Source organism: Corticium candelabrum, chromosome 8 (genome assembly GCF_963422355.1).
Source record: "Corticium candelabrum chromosome 8, ooCorCand1.1, whole genome shotgun sequence".
NCBI lineage: Eukaryota > Metazoa > Porifera > Homoscleromorpha > Homosclerophorida > Plakinidae > Corticium > Corticium candelabrum.
The window spans coordinates 3,696,472-3,717,268 of record NC_085092.1 but is presented as its reverse complement, the minus strand read 5'-3'; the positions used below and the strand labels follow the sequence as shown (position 1 = coordinate 3,717,268).

Sequence of the window (20,797 nt, the reverse complement as noted above, 5' to 3'; positions counted from 1 at the left end):
CATGAGACAGGTATATATGTAAAGAAACCACTGTAATGCATAGAACTCGTTATGTGTGCTTGCTCATGTACGTGGCAGTGGCGAATCTTATTCTAGAGGGTCGCACAACTGGGGGTGAGCGCCTTCCCCTTTCGAGAGCGGAAGTACTGTACACGGAGAAGGCTTCAGAGGTATTTCAACCTGCGTATGCAGACGCAGTCATTGTATAAAACCTTAACCTTGTTCGTGTTTGCGAATGAATAAGCGCCCAGGTCACCATTGGCAACTCTTTTTATGCATGCCATGAAAGTTGTCACGCTATATGTGGTCCCCCGTCTTAACTTGTCCGGTGGACAGGTCGTGGTTGCCATAAATGGTCCCCGGACCAGTTGTGGTTGCCATATAGTTGGTCCGGTATTGCCATAAATTGTCCAAGACCCTACACTAACCTTAGCTCTAACCCAAACCCTAACCCTGACTCTATACCCCTAACCTTAGCCCCGAACCAGTCATGGCTAGGACCAGTTGTTACGTAACACTTTGCATTTAGTGGATCATAATTGGTAACGTGATCTTGTTTCAAAGTTTTTGTGATGTTATCAATACTTAGCAATTAAGTTAATTAATATATCTGCTTGATTTTTGATTCGTAACGTCACATTGCCAGTACCTTAAAGTGCGCCTATATACCCCTTTAGAAAGTATGGATCTGCCACTGCGACGGCGCGTGTTTGTTTGTTTGTTTGTTTGTTGTGTGCGTGCGTGTGTGCATGTGTAGATGTGTTTAGATGTGGGTGGATGCGGACTTTGTAAGTCAACAAATCATTACAACGATTACTAGTACAGCTATAAGCTGCTTCGGCTTTTAGCATGCAGATATGCTTGTTCACCTGTCGCGTCTAATGGCCAATTTGACTATCTGTTTTCTTGTCAGTTTAATTGGTCTGACATTTGCTCGTGTAGAGTGCTGTGCATGACCAGGTGTGCCTAGAATCTGAGGCTTGCTTGTAATGCTCCTACATGTAACATGAAACAGCATAACGGACATGTGGTAATATTTTGTTTATGTTGTCTAGTCTTCTAAATTTCAAGTCAAACAGAGAGCAATAAACCGAGAATTCAAAGTCGTAGGAGCCGTTATCACTCGCCATTTTTTGGTTTTAGTAACGGTGTCTCCACTTCTGTTTGTATTCGTACCTACTATGTTTGAGGTTTACAGCTACTTTTGGTCCGACAAATATTACCAGAAAATTGCGAATTACATTTTGTGCCAAGAGAGAAATAGCAGCAGTGACTGTATGTCGAAATTTGACGACTTGAACTAGGCAATATGGTATTGCACCATTCCAGTGTGTTTTGTCATCTTTGGCGTATTGCTGACGATATATAGCCTTTTCCTGGACCAGCCAGAATGCTGTGGATCGAATACTTTCAAAAGTGTCGGCGTCTTGTGGCAGAAACGAAGAGGAACTGACGGAAAGGAACGCATGAAAACAACGGGAGAAGTCAAGAACAGTCGGCGAAGAAGGACCGCAAAGTCTCCGTTAAAGATTCTAATCCGAAACGAAAGTCCGACAGACGAGAGACAACTGTAAAAGTTATTGATACTTTAGATGAAAAAGAAGACTGTAGCCTAAACGATGAAGAGAATATTGATTGTACGAAAGAAGACAGTCAAAGGAAGAATTCAAGGAGCGTCCATTCCAAGCATGCAGATGCTAATGACTGCCAGGAATACGACCCTGTCAAAGATGATAAAAATGTGTGAAACGTGTGGCGTTTTCAAGCAACAGGATGACGACGAGGACAACGCTTACAAAGGAACGACTCCAAAGATTGACGTAAGAAGTAGTAACTAAAACCAGGAAAGGAAGTAATTATTAAATTAATATTAATTTTTGTCAAACTACTGTAGAAGAAAGAACACGCAGCCTCTGAAATACTGATGGGAAAAGGGACAAATGAGTCTAAAGAGGATGGTGTTGTGGAGTAGATGCTGGTAATTAGCATAAACTAAGATGTGCACGTGGTTACAATATCTTTGTGACCGACGGCTGCTCGGAGCGTCAGTACTATTGCAACTAACGTAGACACATTATGTCAAATTATAATGAACCCACAATTTGCGCCAGTGTAGCAACTGTGTCGCGCACTAGTTACTTAGCTTACGTTAGTTGACGTCATTGTGTAGCGTCTATATAACTTGTGAATTTGCTAGACTAGCGTAGCATTGATCGTGTATTGTGTAGTACGGTGTATCGTCTACTTATATAGAGCTTAGTTCAAGTTCACTACTTGGTGTACGTAGCACTTGCGTAAGGCTTGATCAGTTGATCGTTCGTGTGTGTTCTTTAAGACCAGTGCCTGCTTGGATTATATTACACGAGAGAGTGCAGTATAGCACGGATACGTCTAGACAGGAGTTACAACGTACTTTGTAGAACGTTGCGTCTGGACGGTGCTACATTTGGTGACAGAAGTTCAGATCTATCAGCGATACAGAAGCATTTTGCCGAAGTGATCGGGTACGGATATAACAGCGATAGAAGCATTTGCAGAAGTGATAGTAAGAAGTGATTTTGCTTGTACGTGTATACTATCGCATTACAGTGTGTACCGTTGATTTGAATTGCGGTACCAATACTTTGAATTGCGCTACCCATACTTTTAATTGCGGTATCGTTGCCCACAGTTGTGGTATACTGGTGCTTTGAATTGTGGTACGGTAAATAATGGCTCAGCAAGGACAGAAACGGGAACACCAGCAAACGCACAATCCGCGTTCTCTTTGAAGCCGGATAGTTTCTCTTCCAGATTCGTTTAGCGACAGTGATATCGAACAATGGCTGAAGAAGTTTGACTTGTGCGTGGATGCTAATGGCTGGAATACAGAAGACGGTGGGACTAAACAAAAGATCTTACCGACGTATCTGAAAGGACGTGCTTGGGTGGTTTGCGATCGTCTTACCGCAGAGCAAAAAGATACGTATGCACACTTGTGCACAGCTCTCAAGGGAGTGTTCTCACCACCAACGGCAGAACGGCGACGACTGTCTACGCTTCCATTCAAAGACCGCAACTGGAAAGCTGGTGAGCCCATGGAAGTCTACGCAGAACAGCTGGAGCGACTGATTGACAAAGCGTACCCGGAACTGTCAGCCGCTATTCGGCAACAGCAGCTAACCGACAGATTTAAAGAAGGCATGCCAGAATTTATTCGTCACGAATCAGAACTCCACGCAGAAACCACGATGGAAGCCACAATTACAAGGTCGAAAGAGTTGATGCTGTTGAGTGATTGGTGTAAGAAAACCGAAGGATTACAGGCGGTAGTTAATGACGTCGATGGGAGATGTCCGCCACCTCCGTGGAAGTCAACAAAAAACGACTACATTACGAAGCTAGAGAAGAGACTGGAACAATTGGATTTACAGCAACAACAATCAACGTCTCAAGGGCAACCTACTCAATATGCATATACAGTTGGACGACGTCCGGCTACCAAACCCGGAAGTGGTGAGCGATTGTGTTACAAGTGCAATCGGCCAGGACATCTGCAACGCGATTGTCCATTGTTGAGGTCCACACAGCCACGCGGAGGATGTTTTGTCTGTGGTAGACAAGGCCACATGGCTCGTGATTGTGACCAGCGACGTGACCGACGTGACCAACGATCTATGGCATCATCAAGAGACATCGATCGCCGCGGTAACCACCTGCCCACAACAGGACAGACATCTAACCGAAACAGTCAAGGGAGGTTTACCAGGTAAATGGCATGGCTAAATCGTTAGTGGTTTGCGGTACTGTGAATGGAATAGAGAGTCCGTGCCATATTGATACTGGCGCGTCTGTATCGCTGGTCCCTATATCAATGGTGGTTGGAAAACCGCTGCTTCCGTGTTCGGTTAATGCAGATTTACAGGCGGTCAACGGAACCAGATTGCAGGTATTGGGGAGGTTGATTTGCTGGTCGGTTTAGACCATTGGGGAGCTCCGCATCGTTTCATGGTTGTGCCCACAGATACAGGGCCCATATTGGGATCTGGCTTTGTACTCCATCATGGAATGATATTAGATCTAAAACGAGGACGTCTGGACTGGATAGGAGAGTCTCTGCAACTTAAGAGAGATGTACCAGAAGAACGGAATAAAGATGTACTGAAGTGTAGTTTGGTTTTGGAGGCACAAGTACAGACACCAGGGATGGAATGTGCGGTTACCATGGCAACAATAATCAATAGTGATGGCCAGCAGTGTTCAACTACGACTACTGAAATGCTGGAGCCAAACCAAACGCTAATGAACAGTACAGGTGCTTTGATTGCCAGACTATTGGTTCCAGAATCAAGTACAAGAAGCCCAGTGCAGATACTGTTTATGCAAGGTTCAAGGTGTCTCAACAAGGGGACAGTATTGAGCACTCTTGTACCGGTTGATCAGTGTATTCAGACATATTCTTGCTGTACTATTAACCCGACCTCACACGAGAAGAAGGACGACTTCGAATTCCTCAAGCAATTTGATTGGTCAGCAACTCGTTAACAGAGAACTATTTTCTCAAGAAGACGGGGATGTGGAGAGATCCAGCATCGTCCAACATGCCATACCAACCCGAGAACATAATCCTGTCAAGCAACGACAATATCAATTACCGCAATCACTAAAGCCATTGCTGCAGCAACAAGTTCAAGGTATGTTACGAAATGGGATTATCACCACATCAGCCAGTCCTTGGTCCTCTCCTGTTATTTTAGTGCGAAAGAAGGATGGCAGTTATCGATTTTGTGTTGATTACCGAGCCCTAAACGGTATCACCATCAAGGATGCCTATCCACTACCACGAGTGGATGAGACGCTAGATTCCCTGGGAGGAGCTTAATACTTCTCAACATTAGATTTGGCCAGCGGCTATTGGCAGGTTGAGGTTGACCCGAGTGACAGACAGAAAACAGCTTTTGCGACACCACAGGGCCATTTAGAATTTATAGTAATGCCGTTTGGGTTGTGCAATGCCCTTGCGACCTTCCAACGGGTAATAGAATATGTGCTAGCTAGACTACAGTGGGAACATTGCTTGGTTTACCTAGATGACATAATAGTTTTCTCAGAAACATTCAATAAACATATCACTAGGCTCTCAGGAGTTTTTGATCGGCTACGCAATGCAGGCCTCAAGCTGAAGCCTAAGAAATGCTGTTTTGCGAGGTCAAGTGTCCAGTACCTAGGACACATCGTGTCTCGAATAGGGTTAGAAGCGAAGAAAAGCAAGGTGCAAGCAGTTCGTGATTATCCAAGGTCTACAAATGCGACTGAGGTGCGCAGCTTTTTGGGGTTAGTAGGCTACTACAGACGGTTTGTACGGGGTTTTTCGACAATTGCAAATCCTCTGTTTAACCTAGAGCGACGTGCGACTCAATTTTACTGGGGTACAGACTGTGAGGCAGCCTTCAATGAGTTGAAAACAAAGCTGACTACTGCTCCCATTCTTGCGTTTCCCAATTTCGATGTTCAATTCACTCTGACGACAGATGCAAGTAACCATAATCTTGGTGCAATACTATTCCAGACGTATGAGGGAAAGGAGTATGTAGTTGCGTATCAAGTAGGGTACGTACTGCAAAAAGCAGAGCGTAACTACTCTACTATACAGAAAGAAGTCTTTGCTTTGGTGTGGGCAGTGGGACACTTCAGGCCATACTTATTTAGAAGATCATTCGCGTTGATCACAAACCACTGTCCGTTAACGTGGCTCAATACCACCAAGGAACCACGAGGACGTTTAGCAAGATGGCTATTGCACCTGAGTGAGTTTGACTGGTCCATCCAACTTAAACCAGGTCGACAGAATACAAATGCAGATGCATTGTCTCGACACACACCAATTGCACGGAAAGAAGAAGTCCAAGAAGGAACAACGCTTGATGATCGATTCAAAAACATCTCAACACCCATGGTTGAGTCAGCCAATGCTGTTGGACTACGCCTCACGTGGACAATGGCCACAATTTCTTATTACTCGGTGGAATCTCAACCATGTCGCATCTTATCATCAGGTGAACGACACTGCCAGACTGTCGGTTTCGCTTGATTTTGTTCATCACATAACTTCTTATTTATGGTAGAGAGATCAATGTGAGTCAGATCATGTAGTTGTTGTCAATAGAGATCACGCTGTCTCCATACAACAGTGGATATCCAGCGGGAGGGTTGGTTACCAAAACATAATCAGCTCCATCTGGAGACTGGAAAAAAAGAACAAAGGATCTCATATTGAATCACATGGAAGTGAACAAAATCTTGAATTTAATAAACGGTCAAACTACAAGTAACTGGCCGAGTAACACTGCTTAAAGAAATCCAGTCCTCTAATGTATGAAGTTAATAAAAATATAAATTTGTGCATCTGTCTGCCTATGTGTCTGTCTGTCTGCCTATTCGTCTGTCTGCCTATTCGTCCGTCTGGCTTGTTTGTCTGTATAACTGTCTGTGTGTCTGCCCGTCTGTCTATACATGTCTGTCTGCATGTCTGTCCACCTCTCTGTCTGTGTATCTGTTTCTGTGTCTGCCTGTCCGTCTATGCATCTGTCTGTCTACCTGTCTGTCCACCTCTCTGTCTGCATGTGCATCTGTGTGCGTCTGCCCATCTGTATGCATCTGTCTGTGTGCCTGTTCGTCCATCTCTCTGTGTTTGTGTGTCTGTCTTTCCAGTATATCTGCCTGTCTGTAGTGTCGCCCTCAAGACAAGCAATCTAAAACTGTACAACAAACAACAGCAAACAGATTGCACGACAAGCACAGACATTTACCAACAACTCACTCTATAACAATACTAACACAACAACCACTAAAACTACCAAATTCAAATGCATCATGAGAGAAATTAAGAGAAGGGTATCATGTGTGAGCATTAATTATGTCTGTTGAGATCTAGTCAAGATAATTACCTTCCATGACTCCATCAAGCCCAAGGTCAACAAGAAGAGTGCATGCATGGTCATGTTCAGTGAAATCCTCGTTCTATTCCATATGCAATAATTATAAATTAAGCTCCGACAGTCTCTGCAGTCGGAAGAGCAAGCTGTTGTGCACGTCTACGTATCAAATCAAAGTAAAACAACAACGTCGTTGGCGACTTTCTTCTTCGAACTTGATAGTGAAGATATCCAGAGTTGGTTTGATATCGTTTGGCAATAGATTGGAGAGCGTCCGAAGACCGTTCCACAAACGATTCGCCGTCTACCTGTACAATAAGATCCTCGGGTTGATCTTTGCTGTTGGGCTGATGGTACGTCAGTCACAATAACCGTTGAAAGTTGCCGGTTGAAATTAATCAACAAGCTACACAACGTTAGCATCTAGTAAGCTATATCAAAATGTCAGAATGGACTAACACGTGCACAGTGGCTAGACGCACGAGCTCGAGTCGAAGCTGAACGAGATCGACGTGTTCGAATATCGCAAAGCATTTGCAGTGAGCGCTCACACCAGTACCGATCTCTCACACTTTCACGACATATTTGTTTAGGGCCGGGCCAGCTCTGAAGGTTATGGACTTGTAGACTCGACCCAGGATCTTTCCACCCTCGTTATTCCCCAGATTTAGAGTCCTTGGCAGTTTGTGCTGTCTTACGGATGATTGTCTCACTGGTGCTGGTGACCTCTGTCGATTGTAAATTCTGGTTGTGAAAATATTCGAATCACTGATTTACACAAACACATGCAGTGATATCATACCATTCAAACAATCAATTGTATTTCATCAAAAATGCAACAGAAATATTGTCTATTTACAATTTTTTCTTTTGATAAATGTAAATGTCCAATATACCATAGCGATATCAACAATACTACTGCACTAGTGTTCACTTCCATCATTGTCTCCTGTTGGTACTTGCTTACCTTTCTCAATCTAAATAATGACAGCAAAGTTTGTCAAAGTCAAGCCACTCGTTCACATTCACATAAAATTTCACCTTTCTTCAATTCGTCTTCGACTTCTTTGCCAATTGGTGTGCATATGAAATAAAATGCCCTCAACAAGTCCTCTGCTGTTTTCACTTTTCCATCTTTCATGATCCTTTTTGCCTCAATGACAGCCAACAACTTGCCAGTGGAAGTAGGTATTGTATGAGTTTTATCTATGATCTCATTGCCATTTAGTCCCAATTTGAGTCCAATCTCATACCACTGAGTACAGCCATGTTTAACAACAGCATCTCTCACTGTATCAAGATCAGGTGAGTGTCCTACACACAAACACATTACATTAATTGTATAACCACACATCAAATCAGCATCATATAAGTAAGAGATATTTGTATACACAATTACTTCTTAATTAACTAAACAATGACACAAATGAGATCTCACACAACAAATATCACAAATAGTCACTCACCTGATACTTCCTTTACGATCAATTTTCTTTTCTTCCTTAGCGGTTCTTTGATGTCCTGCTGTTCATCATCTCCATTTCCAACATCTAGAATAAAAATTGAAAACATACAGGTTACCAGCATTACCTCTACCAAATGTTCTCTACGTGTGTACATTATGGTCACTATACTTGTTTTCCACTGTGCGTGATATGAAAAATAATCAATAAACAATAGCAACCACAGCAGTGTCAATACCAATTTCAAAAGACCAAAAACAAGCAGAAAGTTTGACTGCTCAAAAGAGATATCCCATAAAGAACAAGATAAATTGCTACTCTTACATACATTGTTACCCGCAAGATAACAGCGTATCTCACTGTCTCAAAATCAGGCAAGTGGCCTGGACACAAACAGATCAGATTGTATAACAACACCTCGAATAAGCAGATGATAAGGAAGAGATAGCTATACACACAATTATTTCTTAGCTAAATCATAGCAGAATCCTATAACGTGGGTAATAAATAAGTTTCATTATTTATTTGGTCACGTGTTGTCCCGTTGCCTAGCAGGTTGGTAGGTCGCACGTCACGTGACCAGCCGGCACGGCGCTACTGTACCTTAGTGTTTCAGGTGTTAAGTAAAAATGACACAAACAAGATCTAACACAACAAAACTACTCACTTGTCTGTGGCTCATCTTGTTGTCTTGCATAGCATCCAATTGCACCATCTGTAACATCACATCAACAATATACTAACCATCAATGATCACAATCATGACACTTACCAGAGACTTTCCCTGCATCATTAAACCAGAGATCCAAAGCAGGAAACTGCCTTCGTGACACACGCTCATTCTTCTGGTTTATCAAACTTTTTTTCTGTGGATAATCATCAATGCACACCAGACAATCGTCATCTATTAAATCAGCTACTTCGGCTTCAGCTGGTGGAGGATTAACACAAACAGTAAATTTGATGCCATCTAATCCTCTTTTCTTGACCTCATTTAGCTGACGAATAAGAAACTGACGAGTAATGCTACAATGTTGTTTCAGCTCATTCGTAGAAATTTCATCATCTGGAGAGTACACGGTAGCAATAATGTAACGCAGTTTATGATAAACCAGTTCCAGATCGAGCTCAAGATCATCATTCACGTGGAAGACAGCATGACCTCGTTTCAGTATGGGACGATGGGCATATTCACTGGCACAACGAGACACCAGGCGAAAGTAGATCGGCTCGGGAGTCACATCAAATCCTTCGGGACGAAAGATGAGAGATGGAGGACAGGAAGTGGAGATGATCATCTGTTTCCATGCCAACTTGTTATCATATCTCTGTTCCAGCACGCAAGGAACAAAGAATGACTGTCCAACCTTCACGTCAGCCTTCAGCATCTCTGGTGATGTGATCATAGGACAGATGATGTCGAATAAATGCAAAATTTGCAGAATGGACTCAAACTGACAATTTATCGAGAACTGCCCACGGCAAAGGAATAGCATCTCGTTGACTCCACAGTGACCGCACCATTGCTACAAATATCTCCTTCACCTTCATTAGCACTGGATCCGGACTGCCAGTGCCTGATCGTGTGTTGTCAACACGAAAAGTCAGTCTATTTGGGTTTTTCTCCGCCAACACCATGTGACCACCAAACTTGTTCTTCTGTACAACGTCTTGCAATATTTCTTCTTGTTCATCTAAGAATTTTGGATCCATGTCCTTTGTTTCGTCTTGTCTTGTCGAAATGGCGAATGTAACTGGTGCTTGATCAATAAAGCCCTGACCAAGAAAAGGACCACAACCCACTACTGGATGTGCCATCTTGATGGCATTCACGTGGTAAGCCAACAGCTCACGTCTTGTCGTAGGGCCAAAACGTGGCATGACCAACTGATCGCTTCCTTGTTCTGGTCGGAACAAACAATGAGGTATGGCATCTGCAAGACTCTTTGTTCCATCCATCACTATCATGTAAGCGGTTGCACTGTGCTGACTGTTGTCTGCCATCAATGCTGCGTGTGTCATCAGAAACTGCTCTTGACCGCCACGATCACACACTGTGATCAACATCATCTTTTCACTTTCCATTAATGCAGCCTTGTCACGACACAGCATCTCTGCTAACTTTGCTTGCTCCTCGGTTAATTCTTTAGAAAACCACAAATCGTGTAGTGGCTTCCTCAACTCTGTTGTGTTGCCGTCTTTACTAGTTGCTTGTCTGGCTGTTGGTAAAGCTACCGTGTTGGTACTACCTGCTGGCTGCTGTTCTGCTTCTTGGATGATCTCTCCAACAGCATCCTCTCCATTGTCATCTTTTGTCACTTGCTTTGTTTCCTCTGTTGCCTCAATTTGTTGCTGGCTTTCAACAGATGCAAGAAAGCCTCTGACAAGAACTTGATCAATGATCTCTTCTTTCTCTTTTGGTTTCAGTTCCTTCCAGTTCGTGTTTGGACCGCCTCCCATTCTCATCACTTTCACGTTTGCTCCTACCGTACTTTCCCTCATCTCTACAAATGGCTGATCTAGAAAAGCATCTCCCAATGTCGTCTTGCCTGCATCTTCTTCACCAAGCATGTCAATGTTTCCTCGCATTATTGGCAACTTCCCTTTTTTCACAGCAACTTCATAATCAGCCCTAACAGTTGGACCAAGACGATCAATAGCACCTGCAGAGACAAAATGATGAAGACACTGACCTATAATAATGACAGAATAACAGCCATAATGTCACCAAACAACAAACACAAAATGTACGTCAATTAGAGACAAAATTGGAAAACATCACTGAATGTACACAAATCTTTGCTACAATGAGATTGTTAACGTTATTAAAGTATATAGAAAAATTCGAGTAGTGACAACAGCTTGCATACAGGAATTTTGTTCCAGTGATCTGGCAGCTTCATAACAGTGTTTGCAAGATGAGTCACCTGCTGAACTCTTGTAGCCACGCTCATCTCCAGATCACCTAAATCTTGAAATCTATTCTCTTGTAAAAATTCTTCAAACAAGTTATATATACATAGTCAGTGGACCTTCAGTCCGGCAAATAGGGTGTCCGAGGTATTATTTCCTATGGGCACGGCTTCAAGAAGGTAGAGACAACGTTTGCAGTGTAACAATCTATACCAGTGTGACAACTGGCATTGTAGTGCAGAATGACTGGCCATGTGCTCACGAGATCTCGTCATTTAAGTAGTGCTGTACACAGCTTTTTACGTAAAAAACATGCTGTAATATTCTTTGTTGCCTAAGTATCTAATCAAAGTTTGTGGCACACAAGGAACACATTCACAATCCTATGCAATAATTGCAAGGATCATCACAATCCTCTTGCTTCCCTGCTGCACCAGTTTCTTAATTACATGTAATGTGGTGACCAAGAATGACACCATTTGGCTGATATATTGTCTCTTCAGCACTGGCACATAACATCGCAGACAGGCCTCATTGATGTCAAGGATTCTCTGCACTACCTGCACCTGATCTCCCTCCCTTTTGCACGTGATGGTGAGGTCATGCCGAGAGAAATTGATATTCATCCACGTCTGATATTAATTCAGTCAAGGCATGCGGGACCTATTTCATTGCAGCCTTTCCAAGTGATGAGTGATTTGGCAGAATTTGATGGGCACATGCACTTGACACCACAGCCACCTCCTCACAAGTCAAACATAGAGCTTCTTTCATTAAAACCCTCACACTTTCAATCTAAGTGTCGTCTCTTAACTCACTAAGATGTCCAGTACAAGGCTCATCTTTGACCGACTGTCTCCCGGTGCCTCAGATAATCTGGATCACAGAAATCAGCCATGCTTCCAAATTTTCTAGGAGATTGAGCATGGCTTTCAGGAAATCTCCCTTAGGGTTAGAGATAGACTTAGTGGCTGTGCTTGCTCTCTGAGACCATGCAGCAGTGTCGCCAGTCTTCCATGGTTTGGTGCAAACTGCCAGTTGATATCAAATTTAATTAAATTAGACCAGGTAAAATGGAAGAGTGATAGAACTCCTTCAAATCAAAAAACAACAGAAGCAGTAACTGGATAGATGGGATATATGCATACCTTTAATTAATGACCAAATAAATGATCAAATTTCACGTAGATCCCGAGACACAAATGACCAAACAGAACTTAAGGCAACGAGAAAGTTATCATGCCCTAAAGTTTTGAAGGGTTCATGGCTCCACCATGCCCCATAACAACGATGCTGGACCTTGTCAAATTTCCTAAAAACTTTGGAACTGTCGTGCTTGATTTCCTGCCGTGTCCTATCTTCTGTGACAACAAAGTGAGTAAACTTTGACAGCTAATTATGTGATTACTAATAAACAATGAGATAAAAACTTCAGCTGACATGTAATGAAGAACTCTAGTATATAAATGTGTAAGTAGCAATGCTGTTGCTAATAGTACACGCAGTTTATCAACGAGTGTCTAAAACTTCGAAATGACACTCGTAAATAATGTCTATTGTATGACATCATCAAATGTTTTGTTATTGTCTCACTTACTTGGATGATCATTGTCAGCAACTGCAGTTGTACTATCTGTGAAGCTTGATGCTGAGTTTCCAGCTGCAACAGATCTCTAACATCACACACAACCAATAATCAATACACAGAACCTATACAGTGTGACAATCATCTCATACATTCTCATCTAATCCCTTTATGTGGGAAATAATACGAGAACGGCTTTCTTTACTTGGACCAGAATCTCTTGGCAACCATTCTTCTGCAGCTTGTAATGGTGTTCGTCCTCTCTGTCCAACAATAGACAGTATTATTAGTGCAATGAAAATAACAATATCACACAGTACACAGTACATATAATCAATAAATAGTTAACCAGCTTATTATCCAGCACATACACAATACACAATCAGCATAGCAAGTGTGTGATAAAAGTGAAGTTAGAAAGACAATATGAATAAGACAAATGTCATGCAATTGACTAAACATCTTTTTAGCTGTTGTACCACACAGTTATAGAGCAACTCGTTCTATTACTGCTCACACATTAATTAAGCAAACTGATGTTCACTACTGTTTCAGTCATCATTCACAACCAACATGTAGCCATGTCATATGCTGTCGTGTGACTAACCAATGAGGATAATAATTCATTACTCTCCATGAATTCCAACATCATACTAACGACTTCAAACAAAATCATTATCAATGTATGATTTCACTAAATACAGTCCCACCTCCATTCAGTCACACCACCAACTAACAAGACCATCACTTCACCATTACAAGTAACAATACCACTCTACTACAATACAAACAACATCCCTCAATGTCCTTATGTCTTAATGTTTCTTATAACTAACTAATTAACACCAGTGATAACAATAAGCGTATGTGCTGCTTTTCAATCGTAAATCCATCCCATGCTCCGTCCATCAGTCCACAGAGATATTACTGTAACCCTAGAGCATGCACATCTCGAGTTAATGACTGCTCACACCTGTCATGTTTTATCATGCTAACCCTACATGCTTCTACCTACTCCAAGCAAGTTCATTGTTAACCCAAGGTGCATATGCACCAGAGTTACAGTAACACGAGGCCAGCTCGACGACCAGCCGAATGTGAGCGAGTCGATAGATGAATGTGAGCAGTACAGACAAAGTCCACTGTTACAGTATGACTATGTGTACCTGCACCTGTCAGTCTCTCTGTTCTTTCATAACAGTATGTGTACTCTACTGTTTCTTGTAGATTGGGATGCAAGTGAAGCTATTTGCCACAAGACTGCCTGTCCTTTCCCAACCAGCTGTCTCAACATGTCTTGGCATGTGCACGGTGTCTAATGATGTCCACGTGACCTTGTATCTCATGACTTACAATACATGCATCCTTGCAACCTAAGCTAGCAGCCGAGGGTTTAGCACTTTAGTTCTTCTTCGTTATTTATCTGTTTGTTCTCCTTGGAGCATTTCAGAATATCATTAATTGTTAGGCAGACTTCACAATCACTGCTTTCACCATTTATAGATTAAGCTCCACCAAATGTACACTTACCTTGTTCACTGCTGACAAATCAGCTCCTGATGATATCAACAACTTGAAAATTGGCAGATGACTATCATGACAGAATAATATTGTTGAGCAGGAAAGATGCAAAGGTGTTAATCCATCCTAAAACAAGCAGATGGAAATAAGATACAAAAAACAGTATACAACAAAAGATTATAGTGAGTAAGCTGCTCACAACACACGTGCGTGTCAAATTCTGTCACATTGCCATTGCAACTTTGTCATCACTTAATCTTCAACACCATAACTAAGTGTTTCCTCATGCATCTAATAATTATTACTGTTTGAGGGTGTTTCAGTTAGGGTCACTGATGATACCAACATATACATTAAAGTACATAGAATTTTCTTGAAGAAAGCCTACTTGAATCAACATGCACAGCAGGTTCATCACATAAAGACGTTAGTACTTATAGCCCATTCACACAAACACTTGTAACCGGACCAATACAGGTCAGCATGGGTTAGCTTGCTCTGAAAGATTGTGTGAACATAAGCCAAGTTTAGCCATGCTGGAATGGCCCACCACAAACAGCAATGCCAGCACCATTTGGTTCAGCTTGGCTGCCCTTCACCGTGTGAACAGCAACCAAGCTGAACTGTAGTCTCACATAGCCAGACCCTCTCCCCTCATCATACTTTAGCAATACAACCAACATTTTCAACGTATTCCAGCACTTGATTGTTGCAATACCATCGAGAAAAATGACGGCAGATTGTCACCGATCCACGATCTACAAAAAGCAGTGTAAGTGTTTCAAACACACGTGTGATCATCAATAGCTTAGCAAGAGAAACACACACTAAGTGAGCTGCATGGCTCGCTTTTTGTAAACACTGTGTGAACAAGGGGCTGGCTCGACTCAGCTCAGAACGAACTCGGGTGAAAAGGCTATTAGATGATGGACGACAAATTGAGAGTGATGACTGCATGCTAAAGTTTTAGGTAAAGAGTTGTAGCACTCATTCACATCATTTCTCAATTCACAAAATAAAGACGAATACTATTGCAAACAAATACACTCACATTGTCCTTGCCATCTTTCTCACATCCGGATAATAATAATTTGTCCACAATAGACAAATGACCATCCAGACAAGCATAATGTAGAGCTGTCCATCCACCCTACCATTGATAAGAGACATCACATGTTATTATCAGTGAGTACATTATGAATACATGCATCTACAAGTATGAACACCAACTGACTATAAAAATAGCACATCATCCTCACATCCAACTCACCTCTGTCCTTAACCAAACCCAATTCCACAATGTAACCTCAATACTCTAATCTTTAACTGTTAGACAAGCAAACAATCAAATTGGTAGTCACATACAAAATTTTCTAAAATTTAACAAACCAAAGCAAAATGTGTAATTTAATATTAATCTAAAGCAAATCTAATAAAATCAAGTAATGAACCTATAACACCCGTCATCCAGGACAATGGGCTGATAGATGCATCTAATAACAATAATTATTATTAGCATTTGAGGGTGGTTTCAGTGTCGAAATTCAGTGCTTTCTTAAACTGCAAGATGTTTGCCTTGATTCCAGGTAGGTTTTCAACCTATTTGTGTGTTTGTTAGTGAGTTACCTAATTTGTACACGTGCATGTTGCGTGCAGTTTACAGGTTTCCTACCAGCTAGGACTTTCCGTTGACATGCTGTTCTAATTAGACGCTAAAGGTGTTAATTAAAACCGCTTGAGCAGTTAGCTCTGCAACAACAAAAGCTGCAGAAATTTCTGCCTGTCTTACTCCCCCTACTAACTACGGCAAACCTGCTAGAAAAGAGTTGCTTGGCGATCGGGATGTTGATGACGTAGCACAGTCAATCTATCAATCTGCAGGAATTGTTGGATAACATTCATGCTAGATTTCCATCTGTTGCTATATTAGACGCTCTCTGTGTGTTTGATCCTCGAAATCTTCCTCCTATTGAAGACCTAGCAGGTTATGGAGATCAGTAGATTCGGATGTTGATCAATCATTTTAGAGAACAAGCTCTTGAAAAGCCGGGCTTTGTCGATGAAGATGCAATGACTGTATGGTTGATTCGCAAATCCCTTATGAGCAACAAGTTTCGAAATCAGACAATGGTTGAATTTGTAGCTGCTATCTTATTTGAACATAGAGATAGATGCCTTCCCACAGCTATCGCTTCTTCTGGCTGCAAGACTTGTCATACCAGTAACAAATGCTGGCTGTGAAAGAGAATTCTCTTGTTAGAATCGTATTATGACAAAACTACAGAACCGTTTGTCTGAAGAGAAAATTGACTGCTTGATGCGCATTTCACTAGAAGGACCACCTATGTACCAGATTAATTTTGAGCGTGCATTTGCAAGTGAAAAGAGAACAAAGCTAGAAGGTTACTTGGACAGCACCCTGGTGCAAAGTGTTCTAGGCACTCACTGCCACATAACATGATAAACATAATTACAGACTGTTATTAAAAGTTTGTTTGCACAAGTTTAGTTAATAAACTAGTAAAACATGCCCACATGTTTGTTTGATATAGACTATAGTAGAAAGTATTTGCATATAATACTTGGACAGCATCGATATCTAGGCGTAATTTGTATGACTATATTATAACATGATGAGCATACATGTAGTCACAAAGTGTTATTATTAGTATAAACTTTGTTTAAATTTTGGTTTAATATTGAAACCTGTCTACAAGTTTGGTTGATATACATACATTACTATTACATTCACCGTAGAAAACATTTACTACTGTACCACATTACCGACTTACACCACGCCTCTTTAGGGGGGAAAATATGCACAAGATGAGGATGCATGTTTGAAGGCGGTTAGGAAAATCACTGATAAGGTGGGTAAGTGCTGGTGCGATGGATGCTGGTGAAGGTGAGGCAATAGATAATAACATCTACGCACAAAGTCCGTGATGGCCGAACCAGATAGCACTTTTGAGATGCAGAGAAGAGATACAATTACCATGGAAGAGCATCCAACAAGCATTGGAGGTCACGGTAGTCTAGCACGTGAAAGAATATCATATACAGTAGCATTGCCACAAAACTGCACGTTCTTAATTAAAGCAGTTGTTAATTTGATCCCGCATTTGCTGCATGACGGTAAACCCCAGAGTATACACGCACATGACTTCAGGGGATTTCGTGAAGACTTTTGAGTCAGAAACAACACCTGTCAATGTTTTTGATGTGTTTCTTGCTTTGGAAGAAATTTCCGTTGGTGAAGACAGAGACGACGCCACGCTGTAGGGTAGGTGTACCTAATTGTGGACATTCCCAGGTAATTTGAGTTACAATCGCTGTTTCTCTGGTAGCCTGCACGAAGAGAAAGTGAAACATGTCCAATATACGCACCAATGTCTAGGCTTTGTAAAGGTACCTGTACGACTAGAATCGCACAACGTCAGCTACCGCACTAGCACAATAGACGGGATAACGTCTGTAAACAGCCTGGACGCGGGATGTATCCTAATTGTGGACATTTTTTCTCTGTTACAGAAAGCGACTGAGCCTGAGTAACGGCTGGACTAGATACCTGAATGGTTGCCTCACTAGCTGGTATTTTGGGCCACAATCAAAATCATGTTCTGTGGTGTATCACCCCTGTGTAAAATGGCGTCGTGACTTTCAAATTTTGCAGAAACAAAGTGTTCTGTTTACAATACAATGCAGGAGACGATCAATCATGTTTAGATGAACGTCTGAACTGTAAACTGTGGTTCTAGCATCTTTTTTGCGTTGCTGGTGGAGCTGATTATTATATCAGACAACGTAGTTTTGACCTTCAACCTATCCTAGGTGAGTTTGCAGGTTTTCATTCTGGGTCTTATTGTTGCCAGGTCTAGTAGCAGTGAAGACAATCAAATTCTGACAGGATTACTAATGTCGCTGATATTGACATTCCACCTACTTTGTTCGTTCTCATGTCATACCCAGTTGTGGCCAGATGTAGTAGCAGTGAAAACAGCTAGATTGTCAGTGGATTACTGATGTCTAGATCTAGTATGAGTGAAGATATTTACATGTTTACTGGACTGGAAATACACGTTCGCTCCATGCACTAAAGCGCATCTTTAGCACGTTACAGTCAACGTAACTAGGCTCAAAACTTTACCAAAGTACTCGGTAATTGCTTAACTAACGTCAGGGCCCTTTCATGATCCAACAAAAGATCGATTCGTGTACCTCAAATTTGTGGACGTGATGGGAGGAACCTTGTAGGTGCAAACAGTTTGCAGATGAATCGTGGTGATACACAACAGAACATGATTTTGATTGCGGCCCAAAAATACCAGCTTGTGAGGCAACTATTCAGGTATCTAGTCCAGCTGTTACTCAGACCTAGTCGCTTTCTGTGGCGAAGAAAAAAATGTCCACAATTAGGATACAACCCCGTTTGGGTTGTTCACAGACGTTATCCCGTATATTTTGCTACTGCGCTAGCAGACGTTGTGCAATTCTAGTCGTACAAGAATTGTTCCAAAGCTTAGACATTGGTGCGTACATCGGACATGTTTCCCTCTCTTTCGGTTGCAGGTTACCAGAGAAACAGTGTTTGTAACTCAAATTACCGGAGAGTGTCCACAATTAGGAACACCTACCCTAATTAAAACTTTTGTCTAAATTCTCAAAATGCAGTAATTTAAGACCATAGAAATAACTACTTATTCGGTACTTACCCTTGATCTGACCAATCACAGTGCCTGTGGTCATATTCATGCAAGTTCAGTGACTTAAGCAAATAAACACACATAAATCTTTAAATTTTTCTTATTTTTAATTAACAATAAATAGTACATTTCTTATCGCAATAATTACAGTTGCAGTTCCCTTGAAGGGGCAACACAAGAAGTAACATACATACAAGCATACCAACAAAGACTCTACACAAACAAGACTGACTGCATAAACAATTTCTTTATTTCACATAATCAGTAAAATGTAAACCATTCACATAATAGGTTCACAATTCACACACAAAAACTACTAACATATGTTTTTACCTAGCTGATTGGAAGGCCCGATGCAAGTGATCAATTTCAGACAGTGTAGCTGCCTTCTCGAACAAAAAATGCAACACCAGCCTCTCTCTTTACTTCTTGCACCTCGACTATAAACAATGATCGTCTACAATAGATTCACAATACTGTAACAATCAAGACACAAACACACACACTCACACACACACACACACACACACACACACACACACACACACACACACACGCACACACACACCTTGAACCTTGATTCCACCATACCCACTATGGCTTTTGGCAATGCAGCGTAATAGCGCTTCTCCAAGCAGCACGATCATCGGCATCACAAAGACACAGACACAGACACACAGACACACAGACACACAGACACACAGACACACACACACACACACACACACACACACACACACACACACACACACACACACACACACACACACGCAGCTATTAAGGCAAGAGTCTTGATAATATGTCAAATGTCTCCCATCCCAATGAGCAGTATGTTGAGTGCTAACCAGAGGGAAAGTTCAAAATGCAGCTGGAAGATACTATAGACAAAAAGACAGAAAAGACAGAAAGCAACAGATGAACAGAGATAGACCAGCAAATAAAACAACCAAACACACAAAAAGAGAAAAAACAAACAAAAACAACTAATAACCAAACTATATTATAACCCTAACCATAACTAACCCTAAAACAAACAAACAAAAGAGGCAAACAGACTAACAAACAGTTTTAGTTTGTCCTTTTCAAAGTCAGCAAACGTCAAGAGCTGCTGCCAATAGCCTAAGGTCACACCCCAACCATATGGCGGGTCTCCTGTTTGCTGCTCAGAAGAACTCTGTGCCTGTGCTAATCTCCTGGAGCCACCAGGCCAAGTACTCGCAGGAACACTGTCTTGTGACACTAATTTACGTTTTGGGAAACTTACATCCCAACAGGGACTTTAGAAGCTGATGATCAAGTCACAGCCAGTTGCCGCTACCATCTCCAGTCAAAGTCCGGGTAGTCATCTAGACTCCTGAGTTGAGAGAGGCGATTATGTGTGAGCTCTTTGCCCAAGGGAATTACACCTGTACTCGATCATCCAAGACTTGAAGTTGCAACCCAAAGTTACCAGATGTTTCCGCTCTCCAAATGCGACTAACGATTGAGCTAGATGCCACGCTTTCCAATTCATGCCTGTACCTAACTGCATGCTACTTGTACATGCACTGTACTACAAGAAAGCTAGCTACATTTCTGGTTCTATGGGAATGAACATGTGTTCTCCATTGTCATAGACTGTACTCAGTTTCTGGCTAAGAGAAAAGGCGGTGCACGTCCCCCACACAGGGATTCACAGCTCTTTCGGAAAGAATCTGC

The 20,797-nt window shown here is 41.8% G+C and overlaps 2 protein-coding genes and 1 long non-coding RNA gene across 3 annotated transcripts; all 3 read right to left on the bottom strand.

Annotated features, from left to right (window-relative positions):
- Positions 1-7,713: 7,713 nt before the first annotated feature.
- Positions 7,714-9,832, bottom strand: LOC134183207 (uncharacterized). The gene is made up of 5 exons (XM_062650689.1): positions 9,150-9,832; positions 9,045-9,092; positions 8,381-8,464; positions 7,956-8,228; positions 7,714-7,891 (listed from the first exon to the last, which is right to left on the bottom strand). The coding sequence occupies exons 1-5, from the start codon at positions 9,781-9,783 to the stop codon at positions 7,887-7,889; spliced, it is 1,044 nt and encodes a 347-aa protein (XP_062506673.1). The 5' UTR covers positions 9,784-9,832; the 3' UTR covers positions 7,714-7,886.
- LOC134182871 (uncharacterized) lies at positions 9,827-15,079 on the bottom strand. Its single transcript, XM_062650312.1, has 5 exons — positions 14,954-15,079; positions 14,406-14,522; positions 13,028-13,138; positions 12,888-12,963; positions 9,827-11,040 (listed from the first exon to the last, which is right to left on the bottom strand). Exons 1-5 carry the CDS (start codon positions 15,077-15,079, stop codon positions 9,827-9,829), a joined length of 1,644 nt encoding a protein of 547 aa, XP_062506296.1.
- Positions 15,080-15,446: 367 nt separating this feature from the next.
- LOC134183858 (uncharacterized) lies at positions 15,447-19,797 on the bottom strand. Its single transcript, XR_009970605.1, has 3 exons — positions 19,668-19,797; positions 19,433-19,539; positions 15,447-15,546 (listed from the first exon to the last, which is right to left on the bottom strand). It is a non-coding gene; the product is annotated as an uncharacterized LOC134183858 (long non-coding RNA).
- Positions 19,798-20,797: the final 1,000 nt, after the last annotated feature.